Source organism: Mya arenaria, chromosome 1, assembly GCF_026914265.1.
Source record: "Mya arenaria isolate MELC-2E11 chromosome 1, ASM2691426v1".
In the NCBI taxonomy this organism is placed as follows: domain Eukaryota; kingdom Metazoa; phylum Mollusca; class Bivalvia; order Myida; family Myidae; genus Mya; species Mya arenaria.
Window position 1 is genome coordinate 25610207 of NC_069122.1, and position 20715 is coordinate 25630921.

Below are 20715 nucleotides of genomic sequence, written 5' to 3' on the forward strand. Positions count from 1 at the left end.
CCGGTCCTTATAACGTCATATGACCCTCAGTGGTGTGTAATATTTATTAAATATTAAGACCTACCTCCCAGTACTTTGTCTTTTTCACTCCATCAGCATATGCCTTGGCAAACTTGCTCTCTGTGTTTAGGGCTGTGATGGCAGCACTGAACTGTGACATCGGGTGGAGGTTACTGGGGAAGTTGTTCAGCATCTATAATAGAAGTTTATACATCAAAGAAAAACAAGAGAAAAAATGAAGACAATTCAATATATTTGATGCCTTTTTTATGTAAGTAGATCTTGATGAGCAATGAGAGCAAATGCTGTGAGATTCATGCATAATGATGCAGTCACACTATGACACTCTAGAGAAACTTATATCTAGTGTATGTAAATTCATAAATTAATGTCAACAGGTCAGCTAGCCCCAAAAAGCATTTCAAATTTTACAGATGAAAAAAAGGGGCGTATTGACATATACATACTGTATATCTAATCAATCAGTAACCTATAACTAACCTTTATAATAATCTTCTTACAGCGTATCACTGCCATTTGGCTTTTTACAAAATCTGAATTACTGCGTGCATATCGATAACAACCACGAAAATTTACATATTTATACGCAAATTGTTTTCACAATGCACAAAAGAGTTCCAGCGAAAATATACATTTCAACTTCATTTTGATTAACTGAGGTAGGAAAAAAGCACCTACCGCTTGTTTAAGATACTTTCATCTTAACCCTCCACATTTTGTCTTTGAAGTATGAAATTGACTGAAAGATCATGATCATTCAATGATTCAAAACTTTGATTAAGTTATGTTCATTTGCACACAGCAGTAGGTATTAGTCTCTTGTGTTGGCATAAAGTTACACAAGAATGAAGTCTTGCGCTGTGGGGGACATTGGTTGTACCATGAGGAAACCCACCTGTCATGCTTTGTGACCATCAACAAAACCTGCCCCAGTGTGTACAAATTTCTAAGTGAATAACATCATTTGAAATGGCAGCACTCATGCCACTCTAGGATCTTCAGAATCGTAGGACTATTTCTCCCAGGTTGCACAATAGAATAAGCCCTGCCTGTATGACCCTTTATTATACACAGAAATGCGAACCTCTAGCAGTACCAGAGAGGTGGATCTGAGTCTATAGTGAAGTAGATTTGGGGTCCCACATACCTGTATGACATGGTTGGGGATGGCAGCACGCTCGTTCCACTCCTTTGACAGACTGTCAGCCTGCTCCTGTGTGGGGATCTCTCCAGTTACCAGCAGCCAAAATAAACCCTCTGGTAGGGGCTCTTCGCCAGTACCTCCATTACCTAGAAACACACAGAGTGATGGATAATAGACAGTGGTACATAAAGGGCTACAGGTGCAGACACAAACAGATCGGGAGAACACTTACAATTGAATACAGACAGATGGACACCAAAACAGATAATGGAGTTTGCAGTAGCAAAACATCATTAATCACTTCTCCACATAATATGAGCGGAAAGTTGAACAATGTGTAATAAATGTAACTTCCCAAGAGTAGGAGAATAACATGTAGTTACCCCTGGGAAGGAGTTTCTGGCACTCAGGAATACTGTATCCACGGAAACGGATACCCTCATCTGGGTCAAGGACAGAAGTCTCCGTCACCAGGCCTCGGATACCTCTCATACCTCCGTACATCTGGAATAGTACAAAATGCATCTATAAGCTTAATAAAACACAAAGTTATTATTAACAAAAACAAGAGCGGTCACAGACAGCTATATCCCCCACCTCATGGGGACATTTTTTGTAACGAAAGCCAATCAATGGTAAGGGTTGTTTCTCAGGAACATAAAATATGTGTAAAATTAAGAAAGGGCAATAACTCTTCCTAAAATGGTCGAATCGTGAAAGCCCAACAATATGCGCTGCGTCACTATATAGTCATCAATCTGTGAAATTAGGTAGAAATCAAATGAAAAACGTAAGAGAAGTTGCTAAGAAACCAATTTTAAATGTAAAATAAACAAAGGGCTATAACTTGTTCAAAAATGGTTGAATCGCAAAAGCCCGACAATATGCGCTGTGTCACTATATAGTCATCAATCTGTGAAAGTTAGGTAGAAATCCCATGAAAAATGTCAGAGGAGTTGCGAAGAAACCAATTTTAAATGTAAAATAAGCAAACAGGGCTCTCAATAAGAGCCGGGGGCCAGGGATGCCCCCCGGCAATTATGGCCGTATGACCCGGCTATTGTCAGGTTAACAGCTGCCTTCTAAATTAGTAAGATGTCATGATTTTGTTCTTAAAATGTCCCTTATCATACATAAAAATAATACTATGTCTATACCTTCAATAAGTTTTGAATTGAAACGAAAAAATATGATCAATTTGATTTTAAAGTACGTTCGATTGCGATGGTGCAATGACATTTTTCTCTTTCTACTTTCAATTTCACTTTCAAGTTTCGGATGCCAATATTCCTATAATTGTTCTTTAAAATAAATGGCAAAGTAACTCAAAGGTAATAAAACCTTACTGTACTGTAAACTGACAATGATTTAACTATATCCAAAAATTCTCCTTCCACTTGGATTAAATATGTCAGGAAGTAAACAGGCACCTGTTTCCCGCGCATTTAAGACGATGTAAAATGTTATTTTTCTGTTACACATTAAAAACTTCTATCTTTTAATTTAAGCTAATAATTCAAATACAATTAAAACGAAATAAATAAAATACCAATTTTGATATTGATATTTATCAATATTAGCATTGTTTTTTTCACAGCCGTCGTAAGTAAGCAAAAACTGCTGAAGTTATCTGTAAATAAATTTACATAATGGGCGGAGTTATTGACGTCATTGAGTTTGACTGCTGCTAAAATACGTTACTGCCTAGACACGATCGATAATCACTTGTCACTTCGGGCGTTAATTACTTTTGACATTTGTTTGTATACATTAATTGAATAGGCAACCAATCAGCACATGGCTTGCAGTCCTGAATCGCAGAGCAATAATCTTTTTGACCATCGTAAATTACGGCGAATCTGACTTTGATTTGATCTTTCTCGTTGCCAAGGCGACTAATCACCCTAGTCGCCTGGTAGGACGCATTCTTGAATAATAAGCGTTTAAAAACAAGACGCTTTACACGTTTAATTGGCATATATTTTTTTTAATCGCATAAGGAAAAAAACAGGTGCCCGGTCGGGCTAGTTTCTGCGTATAACCGGTAGCCCAAGCTGAAATTCGGTAGCCACGGGCTACAGCGAATTTCGAACACTGGAAAAGACGATGGTTAACAAAGAACACTTGAATCGTTCTTTGTCTCTAGGTAGGTATATGAATGTTATTCCAGTTTTATTAATGGCGACTCAATAACGGCGTAATTATGGCTTTAAAGATGTGATTGCAAAACTACACATATTTCGGATACGATTATTTTCGACTGTGTTGATATTCTTATGAAAGACCCAATTTTCTGTCACAATGACTGCTTTAAGCTGGTTTATATTTTCTGCAAGGCGTTTAATATGCCATGTGTTGATGACTGATCAGGAGGATGAATATTTTGATTGAAATTTCCTTTTATGAATAAAAATTTGTATGTTTTCGAACTTAGGATTATATTTTTATGCCCCCACAAAGTGGCGGCATATAGGGTTGCCCTTGTCCGTACGTACGTCTGTCTGTCTGTACGTACGTACGTCCCAAAGATTGTTTCCGATCTAATTCTTGAAAACCGTTTGTCCAATCCTCACCAAACTTTAAACACATGTTTGTGACCATAATATCTTGATCAAGTTCGATAGTCATGGCAATCGCTTTAGTCATTTAGGAGTTACGGCCCTTTTTTGCCAAAAATACTTCAAAAATATATGTTTCCAATCTAATTCTTGAAAAGTATGTGTCCAATCCTCACCAAACTTTACATACATGATTGTGACCATAATATCTTGATCAAGTTCGATAGCCATGGAAATCGCTTTTGTCATTTAGGAGTTACGGCCCTTTATTTGCAAAAAAAGACTTGAAAAATACGTCCCGAAGATTGTTTCCGATCTAATTCTTGAAAACTGTTTGTCCAATCCTCACCAAACTTTTAACACATGTTTGTGACCATAATACCTTGATCAAGTTCGATAGCCATGGAAATCGCTTAAATCATTTAGGAGTTAGGGCCCTTTATTTCCCAACAATACTTAAAAAATATCTTATCCGATCTAATTTTTGAAAAGGATTTGCCCTTGTGCAGATTATCCTGAATAATCATTATGGCTTATTTTCTGTGACAAAAAATCGAAGTGGGGGCATCCAAACGGTTTTCAAGAATTAGATCGGAAACAATCTTCGGGACGTACGTACGTACGTACAGACAGACAGACGTACGTACGGACAAGGGCAACCCTATATGCCGCCACTTTGTGGGGGCATAATAATAAACAAAGGGCTATAACTCTTTCAAAAATGGTTAAATCGCAAAAGCTCGACAATATGCGCTGCTTCACTTTATGATCATCAAACTGTGAAAGTTTGGTAGAAATCGCATAAGAAATGTAAGAGGAGATGCAAAGAAATGAATGTGGGACGGACGAACGCACACACGCATGCACACACACACACGCACGCACGGAATCACGCCTACCATTACTATATCCCCTCGCCTTTTCAAGGCAGGGCATAATTATAAAGAATCAAATTAGGCCACAATCAATATGTGTTTTTTTGGTGCTTCCAAACAGTCTCACAAAAATACTCATGACACTTAGATTTTATGCATCTCCATTGCATTGGTAATAAAAAAATAACAAGTAAAAAACAGCAACCCCAAAACCTTGCTTAGTACCAACACCTTAAAATGTGGGTGGGGAAATGTCATATAAACTGTTGATTAATTATGGCTTTATGAGGACTTTTTGCATTACCACAATAAATTTATCATTCGAAGCTTATCATAAGTACTAGAATGTATCAGAAAGATAATGGTTAAACAATGAAAGAATGGCAAAAACAATAATCAGTCTAAAACAGATCACAATTCCAATCAATTGAAACATATTGTTGATCTATTAATACAAAAGCCCATGTTAAGCTCACCATGTCCACTGTGACCTCGCCGACCTTGGTCTTGCCATGATCCTTACGGAAGGCCTTCACCTCCTCTTGTTTCTCCGGAATCTGAGCGGCCAACACGTCTCGCAGGCTCTGGAGAGGGTAAAGCAAAAATAGGATAAAAATGTCCAATAAACAAAATTCATCTGTTGGGCCAAAAGGTTAAGTATCAGGGTAAACTTAAATTGTCAGTAAACTGTATTCTAAATGCACTTTCAATTTGAAAGCTCAGTGTTACAGATAAGTTTTCCAATGTGTTTGAGTATTACTCAACACTTTCGAAAATAATTGGGTTATTACAAATGAGTATTTCAAGTTTCTTTTATCCCATCGTTTTGATTTTAATTAATTGGGTAACAACAATGAACAATTATTTTATTAGTGTGATTTGAGCAATAACTGGTAAGAACTTATAGTTAAAAATAAGTGAAGCTGTTTAAAGTTGCTGTATAGCATATAGTTCACATTACAAGATAAACAAGAATTTCAAAACAAACATCAAAGTAACAATGTGGCCTAAAAAAAAAAATTGTTTGGTTAGGGTTACATGCTTTTCAAAAATAGGTAGGGTAGGTAGGCTTTTTTTTTTTTATTTTTTATTAGGCTTTATATAAGAATGTCATTTTCATCATTGGAGAATGGTGTTAAAGTTATATTCTATATAAGCAATTAAGGTTTTAAACTACATATTGAAAAGCAAAAAAAAAAAGATTTTTTTTTTATTTTTTTTTGATTTTTTCAATTTTTTTTTCAAACCGACTATAAAAACGTTAGGGTCGGCGCCTATTCCGTAGGTAGGGTCGGGTAACCCGAACCAAATGTATTTTTTTTTAGGCCTGTCTAGAACAAGCATGTATGAAATAAACAATCTGATCAATTATTGACCCTACGATGCCTTTACCACTGCACGATAGCACTGATTCTGTAATGTGTCCCCAAATATCTTCGAACAATGATGGTGGGTTCAAATAATACGTTTGACAGAGTTGGTAATACCTTTTTTGACCACTGTTTCTTTCTTGACATATTCGTGGGAAAGCTTTCATATGAACATGTGAGTTTCTGCCTGAATCCGTCTATAATCGTATACCTTGTATTTACTCGTTAATACAACAGAAAGTCAAACCCCGAGGGCTTCGATTATTTCCCGCTTGCTTTCAGGAAAATGATCGGCCAATTACGGAAACCATTATCTATTTTTAACTGAGTAAAATAAATGGACCAAATAGATTCTGCCAAATTAAACAAAATGAGTTTCCAATTCTCCATTTTATTTCATTACACGTCTCTTGAAAATTAATTGCGAATTCTGCCTTCTCTTATGCTTTTTGTTACTCATCGATTATTAAAACAATTGCGTTTTCTATGATTTTAACTGCGTTTACGCAAATACACAGCTTATCTGTAACTCTGAAGCTGTCTAATAGGAACAAGTTCTACTACCAGCTATATTTGCCAACACAATTCCACAGAAACAGATTACAATCAAAAGAATCCTTCCTTTCATAACCTGTTTTGTATACTTACTGATGATGGTGCTGTGGCATATCTGCAGCTGCCAAACACCTGAAATATGCAAGCCATTGTATTGTTACTCGGGGAAAACAAAAGGTGAATGGCATAATAAACTACAAAAAAAAATTATAGTGTAAAGAAATGAATTAATGAACAGAACAGAACAGAACAGAATTTATTCGATTTAAACCATTACGGTTTCCCATCATAAAAGGGCTTTTTCACCTTCTTTGATAGGGGCCGAAATTAGGCTGCTTCACAATAGGGAAAAATGGGATATTTTCCCAATTTCCTGATATTTTTTCACAATTCCCAGATATTTTTCCCAAAAAGGAAGATCTTACTTCAAAAATTAACAATAAAAGTTTATTCTGTTTGAGTAAATTATTCTTTTTATCTTTGAAGTTGACATAAGAAGAATGCTGTATAATTTAATCGTAATTCGAGGACCAATTAGTCCATACATATTGTTATTTATTCTTTCCCCTCAATTTAGAATCAACTCGATGAAGATTAAAACTAATCTCTCTTTCTCTCTAAAGGTCATTACATCATGTTGAAAAAAATCAAAGTCAAAGACAGGATTTCTCCCCCAGGGCTTTCAAGCTGTGGAGTGTTTGTACACATTTCATATTAAAAAGGTCATAATTAAAAAAAATCAGCTAATAGTAGCCTTACAGGAAGATATGAGCGTGTTTTTTGTAACATGAGTTCCAAGTTTCATATGGATACCTTGACCCAGGGTTCTCAATAAGTTTTGGTTGAACCGTCTCAAATAGTTACCGTATTATATCATGCATAGGACGCACTTTTTTACCCCCAATTATCGTCTTAAAAATTGCCTGCGTCCTTTCTATGCAGGGTTCGAATTTAACTTTGAGGAGCACTCGCAAAATTTTGCGAGTGCATTTTGAGGCAACTCGCAAAATGACAAATCAACTTGCAGTTTTATTATTTGCTTTATTCCCTTATAATATTGTCTAATTAAAGTAGAAATTAACACCTAAGACATATTATGAATATTAAAAAGTATCAATCTTGAGTGACTCGACTACTAGAACTTGTTGATGGCTTATTCTATTTGGGGGGTATGGAAAGACTCGTCTGATGCTGGCAGCTTTTTGATAACAAAGCTGTCCAATAATTTGACATTGTTCACTTTGTATATTTACCCACGCCATCGGGTAATTTAATACCCATTCGACAAGCACGCTACAGATTTTATTAAGTCTCTAAGTATTAAAAACAATAAAATAATAAATTTAAAATAAAAAAGCAACAGTAAATGTAGCGTAGATACTTTGGACCATGAAATATATCGATCAACGAAGTCTATTCCTTTTGACAGTTGGGCGGAAATATATTAAAAGGATGATGGGGTTTACATATAGTGCGCAAAAGCGCTAAATTTAGCCAATGATTGAGCTAGGTGATTACATCATTCGTATTTACTTTGTATTATGCACGCCTCGGAGCATCCCGGAAAGATTCGAGATAAAACTCGGCCTTTTCCGTATTTGTTCTATTTTTGAAAACCTACTAGAGCGTGACTCCGTACTGTCTTCTTTATACCGGCAGTGTAAACATGCCACTTATAGGCTGTTTACACTCGACTACATAGTGGAAGTAAGTTCATGTTTATTCTACTTTCCTTTTAACATTTTGTGGTCTAGAAAAAGCCACTCGCAGAATTTTGCGAGCTTGAATAAAAGTCACTCGCAAATTCCAAATGTCGCTCGCATTTTACGAGTATGCGAGTCTAAATTCGAACCCTGCTATGCTATTAGAATTTCATCTGTTTTTTTCCAAGTCCATTTCAGGTCGAAAATATCGGACCGGGGAAGAACGCGGTAATAGTAAGTATCTGTACTGCGTCACCGAAGAGAACAACTGACATAGGTAAAATCACGCAAGTTAACACACGCAGAAATATATTGAATGTTTACTTTAAAATGATTTATTGAGAAATAAATTGAAAACAAACACTTTTGTTTACTTTTTTACAAAAGGGACGCTACTCACAAAAACTCGATGTGAGACAGCACTTTAACTGTATTGAGTTATAACGGCAACGGAAAATCGGGAAAGGAGGTATTTATCAATTAATCGTTGTTCATGAATTTAATGTTTCAATATTTTACAAAACATTTTGTTGTATGTTACTGTTTTAAAAAATTAATAAAGGAATGTGCATAACGCAAAGTAGCATTATTGTCACTATCAAATCTTTTCAAATGTGCGAAGGTGTGAGAAACACCCGCTGTCTGTCATTAGAAAAACATCAATAGAACAAACTATTGCAATGGTAATACCGTATTGTTGTTTGTTCGCACTTTACCCGAGGTGCCTTCTGCTGGCAACGCTAATTACCGACACGCAATACTTATGCTGACATGCTTTAATCCGCGCAGCGACAAGCCTTATCAAAACAATCATTAGTTTTGACAATACACAGTTTTGCAACGGTTGCAACGGTTGACCGTCATTCAGAAGGCATGTCGGGAGATGCAACGATAATTATCGAAATACACAAGACACTTATCGAAATATGCCTTATATACAATTTTTGTTTGTTTTTTTACTTCAATATATGTTATAAATACTTTCCCAACCTCAATTTTTCGGCTCCGATTTTGACATTTTTCCGCTGCGTCCTATCTTATATATTAAGGGGTTTTACCCGTTTTCTCGACATTTTTTTTGCCTGCGTCCTATCTATGCTAGCGTCCTATACATGATATAATACGGTAAGTTACTGACCAGCTTCTACTTTTTCTACTGAAAATTCATTTAGTTTTCCAAATCTGAACCGGCCCATTTGGCCAGCAGCCAGTTCTTATTAAGAACACTGTTGACCAATGTTTAAAAGTTGTCTTCAATCATCATAAGTGGAATTTCCCATTCGAGAGTCGTTTCAGCATTTAAAATTCTCAATCTAAAGAATTTCACGCGTTTAAATTACCCAAAATGAAAAGGCTAGGCCTCTCCACAATTTTTGGTGAAAAAGCCCTGCATAAAGATATACAATATAGATAAATACAAATTTTAAACAATAAGCAATACAAGAGTATGAGTTGCTACATATTAACAATGCAATATTATAAGAGATAATTAAATATTAAGCAGTACATGAGCTCATAAAGATGAAAACGAGAGAACAAATTATAATATTTCATCACATCATGGATATATATTATGCGAAGAAAAAAGATCATACAGTGTTGTTTAATATGTTATTTTTAATTTGATACGCATCTCTTAAATAGGTGGCAAGATTATTAAGTTTGTTTCTTCTTTTAGAATTAAGCAGTGAAAGCATTTTGAAAACACTTGGATTTCTCCAATAAAAAGTTTTAATGTGTCTTCTTCTAAGATCTCCATAAGGTGCACATTTAAACAAAAAATGGAACTCATTTTCAATGTCATTTGAGTTGCACACTTGGCATACATGTTCATGTCTTTCAATATGATTTTGTCAGTATCTTCCGGTTTCTATTCTTAACTGATGTGACAAAGTTCTCACCTGAAGGACTAAACGTCTCTGAATTCCTCATGACGTCCAAATATTGCTCGTATATACAAAGATTAATTTCATATGTTTATACAATAAGGATAAAATGATGTTATTTTCTAAATACCTATGGCATTCCTGCATGAAATTGTTGATCATGGTTTGTTTAAATTGCACAATTAAATTATTGCAATTAATAGATTGGGGATCGTCCAGCACATATGCATAGTCATATCTGCATAATAATTTGATAACCAATTTGATTTAATTACCATCAATACAGTCTTGTAACAAACAGTTATATATGGCATTTATAACACAATTTTTACTCTTAACCACTTTAAACCATACTTTATAATTCTCGAAAATCTGTTTATATACAATGGGTATCGTTGCAATTCTCCATAAATAGTGGCATTGCTACACGATAATTTAACACCTAAAATGTGTTTACAAAACTTCAAATGTATGTGTTCGAGAGTGAAGTGTTTTGTTTTTGTGTCAAGGAAAACCTTACATTTATTATTGTAGATCATGGTGAAGAAAATAAGAGCATGTGAAAATGTTTTTTTGATTCCCCCCCCCCCCATCCGATAATAAATATTAAATGATGTTTTAGCTAGAAATTTGGAGACCTCCTGGAGACCGGAGTATGTGCACCCTCCTGCCTTAATAGAATTAAATGCTTAAATATTTCTTTATTTGATTATAACTTAAAATATGAAAACATTCATACAAACTTTACATAATTGGCAGTTGGAACCAAATATTTACTTCAATTAGGCACAATTCCTAGCATTTACGGTCAAATTCATAAGACATAATTCTTTTCATAAGACATAATTCTTAACAGCCCGACACAATGTGCTTTTTTCTCCCTTAGCACCCTGTCCCTTTTCTGCAACACCCTCCCTTTTATATAACCTGGCTAAAACCCTTAATATGTATACATATTAACCATCACAAAATGATCAATATTTAGACAATCTAGACATTTGTATTCAGCTTTCTTCCTGGTAATTATTTCAATCTTTGCCCCTCACAGTCGTCAAAGCAGGAGATTTTTTTTTTTTTAGAAATAAAACCAATAGGAGGAATATATACCAAAGCATGCTTGGCAGCTATAGATTATCCAAGCAACCTAGCTTTCATGGACAGTATGCCCTTCATTTTCAAGGCTGTCTCAACTCCATCTTGACCTTGAATAATACAGATGTATCAAATATGCAAGGCTAATTTACTCAATATGGAGAGCATTCTCACTGCTGTTATAATAGAAGTGATGTTACAATAAGCGTGCTTTAAAAGTTGAAAGTCAAACAGGGAGAATTCATCAATGCAATTTGGTGTCAAAATACTCGTTTAAAATTCTTTTTTTGAACAAAATACCAAATTAAATACTAGATATCACAAAAGTTCTAACATTGCTTTAATAAGAGGAAGTATTTTAAAGCTATTCCCAATATTTTCCTGTCTGTTTTTTATCTGTACACAAACATGTGTACCAATTCACCAAGTTTAAACCATAACAAACAATATATGCAAGAGTAAATCATTATGAAGTGATGGATAATACGATTTTTTACTATCTTTATTGATAGAATAAATATTATCTGCCTTAATATTTATTCTATCTATTTTGTTACAAATCCCACAACCTTCAAATGTCTTACAATAAACAGTCATTCCATTGGTTAAATTGACACCATAAGGCCACATTTTCCTCAACAAAATTGTAGTTTGTGCATTATTTGCTCTGTTTTATAAAACACAAGGATTCAAGAGTGCCAAAAAATATTGAATGGTAATGGTGGTAATAGAAAATGTTTGGTATAAGAAATATAACTCATTGCTTTGGGTCGTATATGCATGGGTAAAAGTTGGGAACAATCATTAGGCCTGAAAAAAAATGCTGGGGGCAGTAGCCTCCTAAAGCCACCCCTTGGTCCAGGGCAAAGCACTGGTTTGGGTTCCAGGACTGGTTGGCAAAGCCCCCCTTGAAACTCTTGAAAGTTATGTTTTTTGAAGGTATTGTAAAGAAAACATTTCCATAGTTAACCGAAAAACATTTGGCTACAGGGATCAAATTTAACTTTTTTAAATTCATGTTTGTTAACAATGATTTTTTTTTGGTGCAATTTACTGCCTTTTAACGGCTGTTTCTCCTTGCAAAAAATGTCCATTTTTACCAATTAAAAAAATTGCAAAAAATGTCCATGTTTACCAATAAAAAAAAAAAAAATAAAAAAATGCAGATTACATGTATGTTAGTGAATAAAAAAGCAATGAATTTCTTGAAAAATAAACAAAATCTTGACAAGGCTAACTCTTTCACAGCATAATGTATGCATAAGAAGGTTAAAACATGTATATTTGCAATTATATTTGCTTGTTTGATCTGGACTTTTTTCACAATTTGCAAGGCACTGGTGGTATAAAATTCTACTATAACTTTAAAAAATAATTCAGCTGAACAAAGCTATCTTTGACAGGTAGTGCATTCTGTTTACAATTGCTCACATGCAGTCTTTCCGAAATTGTAAAAATTCTGCCTGTCCACCGGACAGGCAATTTGGAAGTTTTTCCCTGTCCGAAAAAAATATTTGCCTGTCCGAACATAGTATACATAAAGAGTAAAAAAATGAATGTCAACTGTTTTTAATGCTTTCCTGATTTAGTTCACAAAAAAACAACAACATATAAACTTTACATTGACATGAGTTTAGTAAAAAAACACTTGGTCTCGCAAAAAAATATTTAAACACCGCCGCCATTAAGGTGCTTTCTGGTTTTTCGTTCGTTCAGTAATTCCACCAACCGCCACCATTTTGACAACAGACGAAGTAAATTGAGTGCCGACGATTTTGATTTTACTTTGTTGCAAACCAAGAACCAATCAAAACTTTTGTAATAAAATGCCTTTACTGATGAATCGTATTTACTCGTTTATCCCTGGGAATCAACATCATGATCGCATATCGAAAATCTGAAATGGCTGACTTTTGGCGATGTTATGTGACGTCAATATCAGTATGGGATCGACTAACTACCGCAAAGGCAAATAATCAGCGAAAGTTTTTATAGACATTTTGCTTTCAAATACCTTTTCGCTATTTAGTCGTCTCAAAATATGTCAGTCATCAGGACCGTCATTTTCGGAAGATCTGCCAGATCTGTACAAAATTTGCCAGACATGTCCGGCAGACCGGCACATTTCGGGAAGACTGCACATGGTTCAGAAAGAAGAACGGTCCTATGTCACCTTATGCCAAGCTGATATTGCAAAGTCTTTTAACATTGGCAAAACATATCTGACCGATAAAGCATGTCTGTGTCTCATTGCGGCGATTGCAAAGACTGCCACAAAAACAAGATTCTGTAACAAGATTCTGTATTTAATAATGCTCTGTTCATTGCCTTTATATTGGATGGCTCGACAGATGCTGCCTCACAAGAGTATGCCAGATCATCAGTTTTGTGCAAAATAACTTTTCACTTACATGGTAAAATTTGCATAAATAAACCTTTAGGCCTTTTTTTAATAATATGTTTTACGATTTTCTATTTGAATGTCAAGTCAATATGTAAGTGTGCACATTTGTTTTTGTTTTATCTGACAAGTTCACTTCATATTTTCATTAATCACTCTTTATAATTTGTAAATGCATGTTATAATAGACAAGTGACATAAAAAATTCTATTATTTTTGGTAAATTTATTTGCCATTAAGAATTTAAGGAATCGGCCATCACTCCACTGCGTTGTCTTGGCTGCAAATTGTCCAATACCAATTCACCAACCATGTCATTGTTACAGTTAGCAAAAGAGCTTTTTATCTGTTTGTTCCCATCTATACAGCAAATAGTTATCCGCCAGGAACTAGCGAATATTTATCCGCCGGGAACTCACGAACCAGGAACTAAGGGGGCAGCCATTTTATCAATGACGATGCAAGCTTAAACCCTGTACCAGGTATCGATATCGAAAAAAGCCGTTATCACAGTTTATGATACCGGATTATGTTAATACCGTGTAATTTAAAGTATGCATTGGTCATCAATAATCAATTTATAATGGACTGTGGATACTTGGATTTATCATTTGATGATAACCCCGATATCAACATAATCCGGTATCGGAAAGTGATACTGGATACCGGGGGATACCAGGTACCGGATACAGGGTTTTTAGCACCAGCCTGCAAATCCGATGAATGTTTTTCATTGGCTTAAACTTTTTCAGAGATGTTTACACCAACATTATTTCAGCTTTTGCAATGTCCTCTGCATTTAATGATTTGCCGCGATAACGTTTCATCGGCGGAAATAGAAAAAAAATGAAATCATGATTTTATTTTTATTTCAACAATGAGGTTTTTTTGAGCGGTGGTGTTTGTAAAACATAGAATAAAAAAAAGAAGGCCCTATTATCAATTTCATAAAATACTTCACTTAATACAATTTCAATATTTTTCAAACACCCCCGGTTTTCGCACAATCCCGTTTAGACCTTAGGGATTGGAAGAATCCCGTATAACACGTCTATTATTTAAGACTAAGTAAATGATATAGGCGAATGTTACACCGTCATTTGACCTTGCTGTTCACAAGAAACAACTTACAGGCTGCACAAATGAAAGCTTTCTTTCAATCTAATTTATCTGTAAAAGTAGACTTATATGTTTAAACAAATAGATCGGCATTTTCATCGTCATGCTTTAAATTAAGGGTTGACACATACCCCACCCACTTTTGTTTTTCAGCTGTGGGTGTGACGAAGGTTCTGTCCTTGGCCTTGACATTTAAATAAGACCACCGAAACTGGATGAACAGCAATCACAACATTACAGATATAGCATATAGAAAACGAAATTGCTATACCTGCTTGGTTGCCACTAGGTGCAACAGCTTATTCCGAAATAATGCCATTTGTTATAGTTGGTAGCAGCGTACACTAGCGATACCGGCAAAGAGGAAGTGACGTAAGCCGCGAAAAGTCACGTGCTAAGGAATGTTCGTACTCATTATATTTCGATTTTATAGATATTATTCCCGAGACAGCTGCACCGGAATGTTTCCTACAGGGAATATTATAATTGTTCTTATTGACCAAACTATCTTTAAAATAATTAAACGCAATGTAATATGAAATAATATATATTGCTGGCTATATAATGGGCGATACTATTACCCGGTCCCGGTCTCCTCCGCGGTCTCCTCCGGTCTCTGTTTTCAAAATTTTATAGTTACTTTCGGGCGTGACCGAGGTGTGAATGACCACGGGGGGTAATAGGATAACCAAGTTTTATTTTTTCCAAGTTTTATTTCAAACAACTCAGTTCATGTGACATGACAGCATGAGCATGTGAAAAAGAAATACATAATAGCAACGAGGCTGTTGTAAAAAGTTAACATTCAAAGAGAGGTACAAAGCAAATAAAACGGGAGAGACATATGTTATACAATGCTTTATATGAATATGTCGAGAGTTATAGAGTATCGGATACATGTGTTATTGTACAGTACAAATATATTAACATTTAGAACAGTTTTACTATTTCCTTCACAAATTTACACAACTTTTTGTATTTCGACATTTGAGTGTTACACATACACATTAGAGATTTAAATTTGATGACATTTGGATTGATATAGTATTTTTTATCAATAAATCGCTTTCTGCTATTGGTTAAAGCTTTACATTCAAGTAGATAGTGATATTCGTCTCCAATGCTACTGTTTGCTTGACACAAAGGACACTTCCTCGATGACATATCAAGTCCAATCCAGCTTCCTGTCTCAATAGGAAGACGATGGTTTCTGGTTCGAAATTTAATCATAAACTTTAACAATTTGTAAGGTGAAGTTTTTAGATAGTTCTCAATTCCGAACTCGTTCTTAAACAATTTATAGTTGTTGCATTTACTGGAAGTGTTAACAATGCTATACCATTCATTTAAAAACAAATCTATGAGTTTCTGTTTAACATTGCAAGTCAACCATTTATGATTTGGAAATATATGTGAATCCCATATATTATTAAGACCACATTTTATGAATATTTTTTGACAAAAGAAATCCATAAAAAAGTATTGCTACGTATGTTTACATCAAAGATATAATTACTTAACATTATCGTATACATAGTTGTTGCTAATTTTGGGTACAATGGTGATACAAGTTTTGTCCAATATGAAATCATTCTAGTCTCTATGTCAATTGATAACGGTTTGACGCCTGTTTCACCGTATACTATGCAAGACGCGGTGCTTGACTTAACACATAAAATATATTTCAAAAATTTAAGTTGAACTCTTTCTAAAATTTCATTATTGCCATATCCCCAGCATTCACAACCATAGAGAAGTATAGGTTTGATCATTTTATTGAACAGATCTATTTGCATATCAATCGGCAGAGCTAAATGCTTACATTTGCTTAGAAGGCAGTACATAGCTTTAAGTGCCTGCTTTGATATTTCAACCTTAGCTTTATAAAAAGAGCCACTGTTGCTAAATACTAATCCTAAATATTTAAAACTATCGACCACGTCCAATGAATTGCCTTTATACAGAAATTGATAATCACGTCTTCTGCCTTTCTGAATAACTAGAATTTTGGTTTTAGAAGTGTTGACAGTCAGTTTCCATAGGTCACAGTATTGTTCATAAAGGTCAATAGCATTTTGAAGATCATCAGCTGATTCGGATATGATGACAGTGTCATCTGCATACAAAAGTACAAATAATTTCAGATAGGCGACCAAATTATTATCTAATGGGTGAGTATTACTACTGACACCGTACAAAACTGTACTATTTCGAAAATATTCATGCAGATCATCTAGATAATAAGAAAACAATAATGGCGATAAATTCTCGCCCTGGCGTACACCAATGGAGCACGGAAAGTAGGTTGAATGATTTCCATTAACAGACACACACGATTTTGCATGATTATACATCGATTTCACAACATCCAAAAACAGGCCGTTGATATTGTATGACATTAGCTTGGACCATAGTAAAGATCTATTTATAGTATCAAATGCACCTTTGAGGTCTATAAAAGCACAGAATATTTTTTTTTTATGCTTTTGTAACAGTTCAATTATACAATTTAACACAAACATGTTATCAACAGTAGAATAACCCTGTCTAAAACCGGCCTGGTATTGATTAATTAGATCGTATTTGTCACCGAATTTCTGTAGTCTCGAATTTAAGACGGAGGTAAAAAGTTTTCCTATACAGCTTAGTAAAGTAATTGGTCTATAATTCGTAGGATCGTGTATTGATCCTTTATTTTTATATATAGGGTTAATAACACCAATAGTCCAATTTCGAGGCACAATACCAGACTTAAAAACAATATTAAACAATTTTACATAAATATCTTTCATAAGTGGAAATGAATGTATAATATGCTCATTCAAAATATTATCAATTCCACTAGCTTTGTTGTTTTTCAAAGATTTTACAGCATTTCTGATTTCTTCTTCGGAAATATCACAATTCAATAAGTCATTGTTTGCATCAGAATGGATATTTCGTACATTATTTTGGATACCTGTAATATTATTGGTATCGTCCGCATTGACATTTCTAAAATGTGTTTCTAGATCGCTTAAGCTAGCAACAATATTTGCTTTCTTTTTACCGTTTAAAATTTTCCAAAATTTTCTAGGATTTGAGGTTTTCAACGACTTTAACTTTGTAACATTATGATTTTGAAACGTTTTGTAAGAACTTCTTAGTGACTTTTTGTAACATTTGCTTGCTTGTTTTAACACACTCTTGTTCTCGTCACATTTTTGTAACTTGTATTGATATTTTGCCTTATGCAAATTCTTTCGTGCATGACTGCAGTTCTTATTAAACCATTTTGGCACCTTTTGACTATTATCACTATATACATGTTTTGATTTCCTAACAGCAAAACTTTTACTGCAACTCGTATGATATACGTCACAAATACTTTCTACAATACTATCAACAGCTTCAACTGAGTACATATTAGTTTCATCTAAGGCACATACATTATTGTAAATGTCATTAATTTTGTCTTCATCAATATTTGAAACGAAAATATTTTCTTTCCCTTTATCCCAGTAGTTCACTTTGGGGATATTTACATTCAGATGCGTATTAATAACTCTTCCAAAATCAAACACAACTTCGATAGGGCAATGTACATCTGAAAGAAGTGAACAAAAATCTAAAACTTTTAAGCTTATAACATTTTGAAATAAAGACGGCGAACACATAAAATAGTCCACTGTGCTGCTACCTTTACATGTAACATTGCCAGAGTTATCTCCCTTCACTCTGCCGTTAAGTATATATAATCTATTTTGATTCAAAAAGTCTATCAGCTTATAGCCGTGATTGTTAGTCATATTATCACGATTATTTCTTTGCAAGTTTAACCCAGCTTCAAAGAATAAATGTTCGTCACTAATTAATTCGTCATAAACGTCTAAAAGATTATTTTCACGGAAAATATCATAGTCTGGCCTAACATAGTCTTGTAATTGTTTTGTCCTCGAGTTCCAGTCACCAAACAAACAAACATTTGAAAATCTATGAGATAACGAGTCAACTTCGTTCTGAATTTCAATAAATGCATCGTCGTTATAATAAATAGAGCCCTCTGGCGGCAAGTAGACTACGCCATATAATACATCACCACACTTTGTAAATTTGTTATGTAGTTTAAACCATAATATATATCTACTTGGTGTATCAATTACAGAAACAAGAGTATCTAAATGTTTTTTGACAGCTAAGCATAAACCGCCTGATTTTCTAGACGCAATAGTTTTCCTATGTTTGAAATGTAAATTGAAATTCTTAAATTCTAGAATGTCTAAGCTATCACTTTTTGTTTCCTGAAAGCCAATGATATCATAATTAGCAATAAAACTACAAAACTCCGGATCGATATGTTTTGATTTTAAGCCGCAAACATTCAATGAAATAAATTTGAGACCATGACGTTGTAAACACACATTTTCACTGTGGTATATGATATCATTTAGGTCACTATTCACGGTCAAGTGCTCTCCCTGTACGTCCTATTGTGTTTGTCCACGAGGACCGTTGGCTGACTGGTCAGGACCGGACTGGGTTAAATCCAGAATATTATCCTGAGGCCCGTCCTCACTGTGGGAAATGATGGGAGTTTCGATTTCGTCACGAATGCGTTTTAACTCCGTGTTGTCAAGGGGGGATCGTGGGGATCGTTCGTATACAGGTCTTCTTCGCGGGGGGTTATCGATTTGTTGCTCGTCACCAAGAGTCGCAAATCTATTTGGTGTTCGAAAGTCTAGCACTTGTGTTTGCTGCGGCGGCCGCCGGTCAGTATCACGCGCCCAGTTGAACTGGCGTGGTGGCGGTCGTGGTTCATATGCTGTGCGAGATGATGTCCGAGGCCTAGGGTATTCTAACTGGTCTGTATCAAGGTTATAGATTCTGTTCCCTACGTATAACTGATCACGGACTAAATTACATTTAGCTTTGACAAAGGGGTCATTTCTGAACTGTCTTAGAATAGGGATCAGCTTGCGGCGCCGTTCGTCCATTTCCGGGGGAAAGTGTTCATTGATATAGTGGCCAGACCTTTTCTGATTTAACATAATTCCGGCCTTGCGGATAATTTCTCTGTCACTGTATTTTTCAAATTTTGCGATCATTGTTCTAGTCTTGCCGGTTGGGTTGGGGCCTCCTGGATTGCGATGTACTCTGGCAAACTGAATATCGGCAACATGTATGTCACTGTTTTGGTTTATAGTAGGGTCATTTTCTAGGTGTTCGGTTAAAAAATTGCGCAATGTTTGTTCACATGTGGCAAAATTCGTATCGGAATTGGTTTCGCTTGGAATTTGCAAATTTTCGGGAATACCAACAAATACTAAGTTGTCGCGCATACTGCGCCATCGAAGATCTGTTACATTTTCCTGCAGGACAGCATTGGATGATTGAAGAATGTCAATTTCATGGCGCATATTCTGGTTGTGTAGCCTAAGATCATTTATTTCCTTTGAACTATTAGTTTTGTGCGACCGGAAGTCGTCCACTACATCACTCACGTATTGACTGTGCGATTCCATCTCGTTCATCTTGGAGTGGATTGACGTATTGTCTGTCCTTAGAAAAGCAACGTCGGATTTTACGTGCTTTATTTCAGCCTGCATTGAATCAAGCTTCGACACAGCAATGTTTATTGACTGGAGTTTACTGTCGAGATTGTTGATTAGGGAGATAATCATGTTTGTGTCATTCTGTGGGGGCATCTGCGGCCGACTGTGGATGTATTGCTGGTATTGCTGGTATGTTGGTGGAGCAAAATTGGGAGGACCGAATCCTGGCGGCGTCATCTGGGGTGGTTGGTCGCGTGCGGGGGAAAATGGCTGACTTCCGGTGCCTAGGTGAGTGTTGTATTGAGTGTTGTACTGGTCATGTTGAGCACGATGAGTTCGGTTGCCGTATGCACCCAGCGCACTAGTATCGTAGTCTTGGTGTGTATTCATGTTTACAGTTGACGCCGTATTTGATGAAAATGGTGCGGGTGGTCCAGGGGCAAGGATCTGGTGGGTGGGG

General features: G+C 35.4%; 1 protein-coding gene across 1 annotated transcript in view; it reads right to left on the minus strand.

Moving 5' to 3' along the window:
• The window catches only part of LOC128231217 (citrate synthase, mitochondrial-like), a 36385-nt gene extending 21243 nt beyond the window's left edge, over positions 1 to 15142 (minus strand). The window contains exons 1-6 of the mRNA XM_052943751.1: positions 14996 to 15142; positions 6617 to 6655; positions 5075 to 5182; positions 1549 to 1669; positions 1169 to 1311; positions 65 to 193 (exon numbers count right to left, since the gene is read on the minus strand). Of these exons, the coding sequence (XP_052799711.1) occupies positions 65 to 193; positions 1169 to 1311; positions 1549 to 1669; positions 5075 to 5182; positions 6617 to 6655; positions 14996 to 15043 (588 nt within the window). The 5' untranslated portion in view covers positions 15044 to 15142. The remainder of the gene's footprint in view (positions 1 to 64; positions 194 to 1168; positions 1312 to 1548; positions 1670 to 5074; positions 5183 to 6616; positions 6656 to 14995) is intronic.
• Between the last annotated feature and the right edge of the window lie 5573 nt (positions 15143 to 20715).